The sequence below is a fragment of the Netta rufina genome (assembly GCF_964035555.1).
Source record: "Netta rufina genome assembly, chromosome: 7".
NCBI lineage: Eukaryota > Metazoa > Chordata > Aves > Anseriformes > Anatidae > Netta > Netta rufina.
In genome coordinates, this window is record NC_140130.1 from 9,532,403 (window position 1) to 9,542,757 (window position 10,355).

The 10,355-nt window shown below is 34.6% G+C and overlaps 1 protein-coding gene across 2 annotated transcripts in view; it reads left to right on the forward strand.

The window, feature by feature from the left end:
• Nucleotides 1-5,755, forward strand: part of BMPR1A (bone morphogenetic protein receptor type 1A) — an 82,007-nt gene extending 76,252 nt beyond the window's left edge. For both annotated transcript variants that reach the window (XM_084289781.1, XM_084289782.1), the window contains one exon: nt 995-5,755. In XM_084289781.1, the coding sequence (XP_084145907.1) occupies nt 995-1,120 (126 nt within the window). In that variant the 3' untranslated portion in view covers nt 1,121-5,755. The remainder of the gene's footprint in view (nt 1-994) is intronic.
• Nucleotides 5,756-10,355: the final 4,600 nt, after the last annotated feature.

Below are 10,355 nucleotides of genomic sequence, written 5' to 3' on the forward strand. Positions count from 1 at the left end.
TTATTCTGATATTTTTGAACCACACAGCAACAGTAGGTTAAAGATCTGTTTGAAATCAACACAAAATACCATATTTTTACATATCTTTTCAGTGATCTAAGAGGAAGACATCCTTAAGCAGTGCCCAACTGTATGAATACTGCTTTAAGTGCGATCCTCTATTTAGACAGTGGAGTGTTTTTTCAGTGTTCCGACCAAAGCTAAAACTAAATTTTTGTTTGTTTTTTACTAGTTTTAATGTATATAGCATATGTATTTGTGACATTAGGCATTTTGTGGAAAATAGAGCAATTTCATTACCCTTATTTTGGACAGTATATCCTGAATTCAGAATATCTGACCCTGGAATAGGGTTATTAATAGCGTTATGTCATGTGATTATTGTGATAGGAATTTTTTTCTTCATTTTTCTGGTACATTCCAGATCAGTCCTTCATTTTCAAAATACATTGTATTTATGCTATGATATTACTAAAATATTAAATATGAATGTGCTTTTAAAGGGCCACAGCTTGAACCCAATTAATAAGAATTAACTGTTTCACGGAAAGCTGCATATGCAGCTTTTCTTCTCCAAATACTTGATTTCTTTTATAGGAATTCCCACTTTTCCCCATAGTATTTTTGGATGGCTAAGAATTTTTGTCAATTCTTCATTTTCAGTGAGAAAGTTGTCTACAGTTTGTTTTGCTGTATAGATGGAGTGTTTTCTGCTTATTGCTATCATTGTTACACTGACTTTCTTGAGTTGTAGCAATAAATCATGGCAATTCATCTCTGTTAAACTAAAGAGATACTTCAGTTAATTCCAACTATTATAATACTAGGTAGTGGAAGGGAAGAGAAAGTTCTCTATGAACAAATTTGCTGAAAATGTGGATGTTTTAGATTTGGACTTGAGTTCTCTAATTTGGGTTTGACAGTGAAGCAAAATTATACACCTCTCAGGTCTGTCAGTTGTTAAAATACTCTTCCTTTGTTTCTTATTTAACAGTGTTTAAGAGCAATATTGAAATTAATGTCTGAATGCTGGGCTCATAATCCTGCCTCAAGACTCACTGCCTTGAGGATCAAGAAGACGCTTGCCAAGATGGTGGAATCACAAGATGTCAAGATTTGACTTAGTAAATTGACATTGGAGAGCAAAGCTGGACTCCTAGAACTTTTTCACCCAAACGTGGGTGAGACCTATGTGGAAAGAGGAAATAACTGAGATTCAGTATATTTTCTCACCACGCTTCTACAGGCTGCTAATCCAATCTTTCAGTACTTCATAGACTGTGATACTGAGAGCCTCTGTACACTACATGCTACATATATGGACAGCCTTGGTAAAATACACATTTTGTTTTTGTTTGAGCTGCATTGAGACTTCAGTCACATTTAGTGAGTCTCCAGTAAAACTCTGGGTACTGAATTGAATGTTCAGATTACAGTGCTTTCTGTGAAAGCCTAACAAGCTATATGGATTCAACAGAGATGGAGAATATAAGCTTTTTATTTGCCTCTACCTGATAAAAACCTAGTCAATCCATACCAAGTTTTTGTGAAACAGCTTGTAGGTTATGAATCTGTTTATGATACTACTCAGTTTAACAGTTCTTTATGCCTTTATGTGTGTGCCAGGATTGTTTTGCTGCCATTTGGAATAGATAAGAAAACATTTAAATGAACCAAGTTTTATTATCGGGGTTCTATTGTGTGGCTCCACAATTAGAGTTTTGCTACAGAACTTACTCCTTGCCATTAAGCTATCCTTCAAAAATCTCAGTTTTATTTTAACTCTTGTTTTGGTCACAAGGAGAACTGCTAAAATGTGAACAATTAGTAAATTAAGAAATGCCTACCTGGTCTGTAGAGCACTTGAAACAATCTTCTCTAGAGGTACAGACTGCCTTGGTCATCTTGCTTACGGAATAGTGGGCTCCATAATTGGATGACTGAAATTTGGTATATTCTTCACAATGCCACATGCAGCCAGTATTCTTGCTGTAGGGTACTTTATATCTGAACAGAAAGGCCACTGATGTTGTGGTTTTGCCTTTACGCTTTAGTGGAACTCACTGGTAGGTGCCTGTCATAGTCTGAATTTTTCCGTACAGGAGGGAATTAGTCAGCTGTAGAAGTGTGCTTTCTCACTGTTTGACAAAACTAGGCAGAAGGTAAGTTTTTAAAGGCTTGAGAACCAGTATCATTTTAAGACACAAAAGGAGGAAAGATTAGAAGATTAGAGAATACAATAAAGGTCAAGACCTGCAGAACAGAATACGTGAACTGTTGAAGGTAAGATCCACAACATGCAGAAGATTTTGTGCTAGGTTGCTCTGATGTAAACGCAGGAGGTCATGTCTGTGGGACACTTAGTGGACGGTTGTAAAATTAAAGAATTGAGAAAAAGTAAATCAGTGGGTGTTTTACGTTGTAGTTAGCCACATTTTTGAGGAATGGCATTGAAAGATACATTATGAAGATACAATAAATTAGTATAATTGCAAAATTTGGTCCTATTGTGCCAACAGTTTGGCATGCACAAGAAACTGTAGTTCCTTCCTTTTCTCCTCTGATCCAGACAAGTTGGTTGAAAACCAGAACCCCTCCATGAGGTTACTGCAAGGCAGAATTAATGATTTATAATTTCTTTGGCACTTCTACTTTGAAGTCAGAAAATAGTACGATAAAGTTGAAGCTTCAACTGCATGAATCATCAGAAGAATGAAAACACAGTATTGGAATCATTGAACCTATTTGATAATTTAAGTGCCTATAACTTTGTACTGTAAATCTTGTTCTAGATAACTTTAAAAAGGGAAGTTATTTATACAGTGTGTTTTGTGCTTTATTAAAAAAAAAAATCTAGTCCTATGTACATGTGTATAATTAGATACATGCGTGCACACACACATATATGCCATAGCTGAGATTTGAAGAAAAAAGGAATAATATGAAAATTGAATAAAAAATGGTAAAACTTCAGATTGCTTTATACCAGATTATCTTTTGTCTTAAAGTATGTACATGGAGATTGTTTTGTTATGTTTAAATTTCCCTTGAAAATACATCTGATAAAAAAGTGTAATGCAGAACTGATGTGATTTGTGAACAACTACAGCCTTCTAACATGCTTTTTTCTTTTTAATTCTGTAGTAGACATAATGTAAATGGTCAGACAAAAGATAGCAGTATTTTTATTTTCTATTGTGATGTACAGACTTTATTTAACAGTGCTACATATTTTATAGATAACTAGCTATTTCAAGGGACGTTTCTTTTTTTAAATAAAGTCATTACTTTTATTCAGTAATGCCTTTAAGTATTAATATGTATTCTGGCTGAAAAGTTCATAGGTGCATCAATTTTAATTTTAATTTATTTGAAAATGGTAAAAATACACAATATTGTGCCACAATTCTCATGTTAAAGGGATTTTTAAAAGAAGGTTTCTCCATCCATTGCCAAGAAATACATGACACGTTTTAAATGGTTAATCATATCTTTGCGCATAATTTTTGCACAGGTAGTTGAAAAATAATTGGTATGAGCCAAAAAAGTAAGGGATAAGCTTTTTTTTGTTCTCATCTCTAGAATTTTTATCAATAAGAAGGAGAAATGTTTATGTAGATACCCTGCTAGCTTAAACTTTCAGAGCATGGAGATGTTTAAATTAACCCACTCCTATTTTTGTTTCTTTCAGAAGTTGCTACAGCATTATAAGCGGTAAACTTTTTTAAAATTAGTTGATCTCAAATCTTCAAGAAGCCATTGGTGGTAGTATAAGCGAAAGAAGGAAATGTGACTTTCTATAGCTTTTAATTATTCATCTGTTTTCTCCTCTATTGTTTAGGCATTTGCAAGGCAATAGGATGGTGATCTTTGGTAGACATCTTAAGACTTGAATTGATTTATCCATCCATTTTAACACAGAAGAAGTAAGCTGACTGCTGCAAAGATGATGTATGATACTTGTGAGAAAAAAAAAAAATCCTTAATCTGTAAGGTTAAGCTTAATTTTTTCAGCACTTCAGTTAGTAGGTTCGTATGCAAACAGATGTTGCACGTGCAGTTTTCATTGTCATGAAGAGCTGCTAGATGTTTAGGTATTTTTTGATTCCTTAATATTAAGAAGGAAAAAAAAAGCTAACTGCTAAAGGACCTGGTTGCATAAAGCACTTGGCACATCTACATTCTATGCAAAGTAATCCACTGATTGGAGCTTAAGTGTGACTATACTGATATTTTAGCTATTTAAGCAGATCTTAGCTCTAAGCCAGCCTGTTAATTATAACATAATTAAACATACTCCTAATCTAAGCCGTTGCTTTATGCAATACCATAGAATTCGGAAGCCTTTAAGGTTAGGGTGTGTGTAATTGGATTTGTCTGTCATGTATTTACCTCTCTTTGGATGAAATTTTAAGGATTTGTCATCTTAAAATAAGTCTCCTAAACCTAATGGATGGTTTATATATGCGCATAAATATATAAATAACAATCAGAAATGTGGAATAAATGTTGAGAGTATTAAGACTGCCTTAGAATTTCTTACACTCATATACAGAAGGTTTATTTTAAATTCAACTTACTCCATGTGACTTTAGTTAGCTGGAAAATAATTTGAGTAATTTACACAATTTACAGTAGTAAATTTACTCTTACAGTAGTAAAAAAAACTCTTACAGTAGTGGAAATATTTTGTGTTCCTGGCTAACTTGCAAATTCCACGATATTCCCACAATAAAATGTAGGTTTTCCTTTTGAGTTTTTTGAGTTTTAGTCAAAATGTTATTTTTCCTGAGTTTTACTCAGGAAACAGACAGTTTTCCCAAAATGCATCACTTATTTTAATCATCCTGATTATTTTCTTGATTAATCTATCTTGAAATATTCAAGATATGAAGTGTAAAATGAATGTTTTAAGTTACCTCCATTAGATCTTGATCTAAGTGACCAATTGAATGTGTTTGTAAAGTGCATCATTAGGACACACTTCATCTACTCTATTTTTATAGACTGTATTTCTGCAGTCTAAAATGTTTGAAAAGCAAATACAGTAATTTATTTTTTTTTTAATTGGCTATAGCAGACATTTCTAAAGGGAAGTTACACTCATCTTCAGTCAAATATTAGAATGGTTTAGCACATGCTCATTTCTTCTGAGAGTGCCTCTGAAATCAATAGATTTTATCTGGTGCCCACAATCTTTGTTCCAAATAGGGAGTGATGTCTGAAATCAGCTGGCAGTGTTGCATGATACAGTGCTTTATGGAGCCATGGTGTATTAGCCTTGTTTGGTATAGCAGAAGTGGAGTGCACATTACTTTTAGTTTTTGAAAAAAATTTATGTAATTGTTGCTTTGTAATATTTTATATTTGAATGCAGTTACAAACACCCACATCATGTAGTAGTGACGTTTGTGCTCTGACATGCCGTGCCCAAAATAAAATGTACTATATTGTATACAAGAAGAATAAATAACATTGTAGTTAACGTATAGAAGATGTAAATAAAGTATGAAAGAAGAGTGGAACAAGGTAAATGGTCACACTCTCGTGTGTTATATGCCAGAAGTGTAGAATACTCCTTTAAAAATGTAACACGCTAATGTATTTTGTACAGCATCTGCTTTAAAAGGTGCCTTACTAAGTTTACCATGAATTGCTTGTTCTGTACACAGATTATGTCCAATGTATCATTTTTAAGTAAATAACCTTATTTTAGTACACATTAGTAATGTGTTTTGTTACTATAACATTTTGCCTTAAAAATATAATGGCTTGGAAGTCATAATACCCTAACCAAATACTCCCAACTTTTTAATACTTCGTTTGTGTCTTTTTCCCACAGTTCTTGGTAACTTTGACTATGCAGTGGGGTTCAGAATTGCTTAGTGCTTTAAGTTTGTATTCCTTGGCCTAAAGTTGAGCACAGTGGTAAAACCAAAGCTTCCCTAGTCTGATTTTTATACTTGGCTTATAGCAAAGCCAGAAACAAGTGTAAGTTGAATATTTATCTTTTTGAACATGTGCAAGTTGACTACATGCTGTTTTTATCTATAAAAATTCACCTCAGCCAGTCGAGCTCACCAAGTAAAAAGGGAAAAATAAAGGGATGAGGGGATGTTTTTCACAGAGGGAGAACACATTCTTTTTGTGTAGTTTTATCCAGATAATGAGATTTGAGCTAATATGTGCTGTTGGTTACACAGTTATGTAGTTGTTTCTGTATACCTTAGGTTCATTCTGCTTTATGGTTCAACTAAATGAAGACCAATGAAGGGGATATCTTGTCTGTGAGTACACAGTTCTTTAAAATCTGTGAATGTGTTTTCTCATTGCAGTAATGCACCAGCTACTAAACTGCATATAGAGTTCAGGTCTAGTTTGCAAGGAGGAAAAATAAAATCAATTTCTACCCCTTTTTGTCTGTGTATAGGTATGTTGGTATCAGGCATAAAATTTTCTTTAGACTTAGCTTTTTACAGTAGCTGGAAATGTTTCATATCTGAACACCACATAAACAGGTACCAGTATATTATAAAAATTTTAACATTTTTTCCATAACTTCAAGTAATATATTTGTGCATTAGTGTTCTAGAAAGTATTGTATTTAGTTTTTATATGTTTTTTTTTTCCCCTCAACACATTATTGCAGAAATTTACAGAGCACAAAGATTTGCCCTCTTTACAGTTAGTATCTTGAAAGAGGAAACTTTCTCTCACCGTTGTGGCTATAGTTTGTAGAGTATCTTCACAGATAGCACTGATTGTGGTTGGGATGAAAATCTGGTTTTTAAATCATATTATAGGAGGACATAATTTAGGACTGTGGGTAACTAAAACTTTTGCACTAGTCTTTGTTTTGACCAGGCAATCTAATGTAGCTCCTTGAAACGGCCACAGGATGGTGCCATATCCTAAAGATATGAAAATCTTTCTGGAAAAAAAAAAAGTGCTTAGATAACTGAAAATGACAAACTTCAAATTGCAGAAGCATCTGCAATTTGCAACTGTTTACATTAAGGATTGGGTTCAATTCCGTAAATTTCATTAATCCTTTCTCTAGCTTTATCATCACAGCACCCCAAAACACCATTTCAGTCCATCTCACTGATGTTAATGTTGTCTTTCAATACCAGGTGTGACTTGGATTCATGAGAGGACTGTTAATTATAGGTAAATCACCTTATGAAACTGGCTCATGAGGGGCGACCAATGTGGATTTCAGAAGCTGGCATGATGCGGATCTGTGAAATGGGTTCAGGTGAATCTGACCAGAGAATACAGGCATTGATAGGTATATAGAAAGTAAACTTTTTGATACACAGCGGGTACATGAATTGTGAGTGAAGTAAGGAGATCATCTTAGTAATGCAGAAGGAAAAAAAAAAAAAAACACATGAAGAGACTTTAATTTTAAAATGCAAAGCACTATAAGATACTGACATTCATAAAGCAGTAAAAGTTTCACTGACAAAAGTTCCACAAAGACATTGAAATATGTAGGGCACTTTCTTAAAATATATATTTTATAAAGCTTAGTGGTTTCATTTGGAAATCAAGAATCTGGAACTAACAGCAAGGTTTTCTGGCAATTAGAGGATTTGGGGGAAGTACTCCAAGAAGTTGGAAAATATTTTTAAATACGAGTCTCAGGTTGATGATAGTGGTGGGTGGGTATATTAAAAAATAATAAATAAAAAGAAAAACTTCCTGGTTTATGCAGTCGATAGAATGTTTTAAACCATTATATTCCTTAAATTTTTGATTCATAATGCAAATACAAGAGTTTTCCAGTCAAGTATCTCTTCTTTGTGTATTCAGGTGGTTAACTTAAGCATGTATTTGAAGAATACAAACATGAAATCATCTTTATATTAAAGTTGTGTTCACACGAGTTGGTGATCTCTGAACTTGTCTGGCTTATTCTTCAACAAAAATAAACTGGTAAGCACGAAGATAACAAACCTTTAAAAGTCCTACCTGGATAACTGCTAGGATCAGAGATGACATATAGACCTTTCTCTGTTCCCTGCTATCATAACTACTACCTACCTTGTCCCTTTCCAAGCAGCTGTGTGGTTTTCATTCCACTTGAAGTTTTCTGTCAAAGCTTTAAAAACCAAGCATGTTTATTTAAATACATACATACATATATATATGTACATATATATATATTATATATATATATATATATATATATATATATATATCCCCTCAGTGTGATTAATTTTGGCATTTGACCAGTAGCTGCAGAGTTAATGTGCCAGAAATGAGGTGCAGAGTTAGTGCACCAGAAATGAAGTGTTCCTTATTCTCTCCTGACCTGGGCAGTACACTTAACACTGCAGGATGCTGCCAGCAAAGAAGTCCGTAGTTGGAGGACTGCTGGTCAAAATGGCTGGGTCACCTCAGTACAATGACTTTTTACTAAAAGAACCCAGGCTTATAGATTGATCATTTTCTTCCTTTTTGACATTTCACCTCTTTACATTTTTCTTCTCTTCTTTCCCTCAGATACTTGAGCCATGTGAAGGGCAGAAGATGACGCTGAGCTTGTGGGCGCTCTGTGTTGCCTACTGCAGAGCAGTGCAGGCCTGGCTCCATGCCGGGTAGATGGAGAGACTTGTCCAGTTAGTCTCACACGAAGGGGAGCACTGACTAGGAGTATGTGGGGCTGCTAATCAGGTCAGAAATGGCATTTTCTCTTTCCAGAGTTATGAACATCTTCATATGTGGTCCTCTGTTTTTGAATCTCTGGAAGGGATTTAATCATACCAATTTTCAGATCCATAACATGAAGCAGTACCTTTTTACTTGTTTGTTGCCTTTTTCTGGAAGGAGAGTAACAATCTACCTAGCAAGTTGTAGCTAAGTTTTAATTTTATTTCAAAAGATGCTTGTCAAACTTTTGTCTTAGATGCAGTGTTTACTGGTATCAGTGTTTTTAATTAATTATCCTGTAGTTTAATGTTGCTCAGAATGCAGATAGGTGGGGAGAGAAACTCAAGAGCATTTTTCTAGTAATTGTTAGAAAATGCTATCTTAAAAAGTCCTAAAGTACACGATTGGAATTTATCTATTTCATCAAAACTATTGGGAATTTTTAGATATATTTCATTTTGGCAAATCTAACATTTTTAATATATTGTTTTGTAAGGTAAAAAATATGGTAAACAAGGAATAATGTAACTTTAAAATGAAAGCCTTTGGAGATATTTCCTTTGACGGAAGAAAAATTTAGGACATGACCAGACATACTCATTATGAGGTTTTTGGAAACTTTAACATCGGCAGTTCAGAAATTCCGCTCTTTGGTTTACTCTAACTGTAAATGTATTTTATATTCAACAGTGGCAGTAGACCAGTGAGCATGTCTATTTGCTGTTGCTTGCTTGCTTGGTTTTAAACTACTAATTACATTTTGGACTGTCTGTGCTATATTCCCAACATTCTTCAGGAATAACTGTAGAAATAAGGAGCAGTTTCAACAATGTTTTTGAATATCATCGACGTTTTCCTGATGTTAGGATATATTAGAGAAACATCTGGACAATATTATATTACTATTAAATTTTACAGTGTAGTTGAAATACAGCACAGACCTACAAGGAAAAAAACTAGGCTGCTTCTAAGATCCTTGCTTAACAATAAGTGTTACAGGGTGCACCTTACTGGGTTTGATAGATCTGTACTAGTGTTCATGGTATGTACGGACAGAAATGTTGAATTTTAGTGAACTGCAGAAGTTTGTAATAAAACAGTGTGTGACTGCCTATGGACCACACAGAACAGAAAGGTAAAATTGTCCTGGCTTCTTGGTTTTGAGCAGCTACATTTAAGTGTTAAAGTATCATTCTTCTTCATTTCTCTTATTTTTTTTTTTCTTGACGATGAGGATATTTGCCATAAGGAGGGTGCTGTTTTTGCAGAGTCATAGAATGCCTGGGGTTGGAAGGTACCTTAAAGCTCATCTACTTCCAGCCCCCTGCTATGGGCAGGGACACCTCCACCAGACGACGTTGCTCAACGCCCCATTCAGCCTGGCCTTAAACAGTTACAGGGATAGGGAATCTACAGCTTCTCTGGGCAGGCTGTGCCAATGCCTCACCACCCTCTGAATAAATAATCTTTTTTCCAATGTCTAATCTAAATTTTTCCTCTTTTAGTTTAAAGCCATTACCCCTTGTCTTATCACCTCACTCCCTGACAAACATCCCTCCCCAGCTTTGCTGTAGGCCCTCTTTAGGTACTGGAAGGGTGCTATAAGGTCTCTCTGGATTCTTCTGTTCTCTAGACTGAACATCCTCATCTCTCTCAGCTTGTCTTCATAGGAGAGGTTCTCCAGCTCTATGACCCTC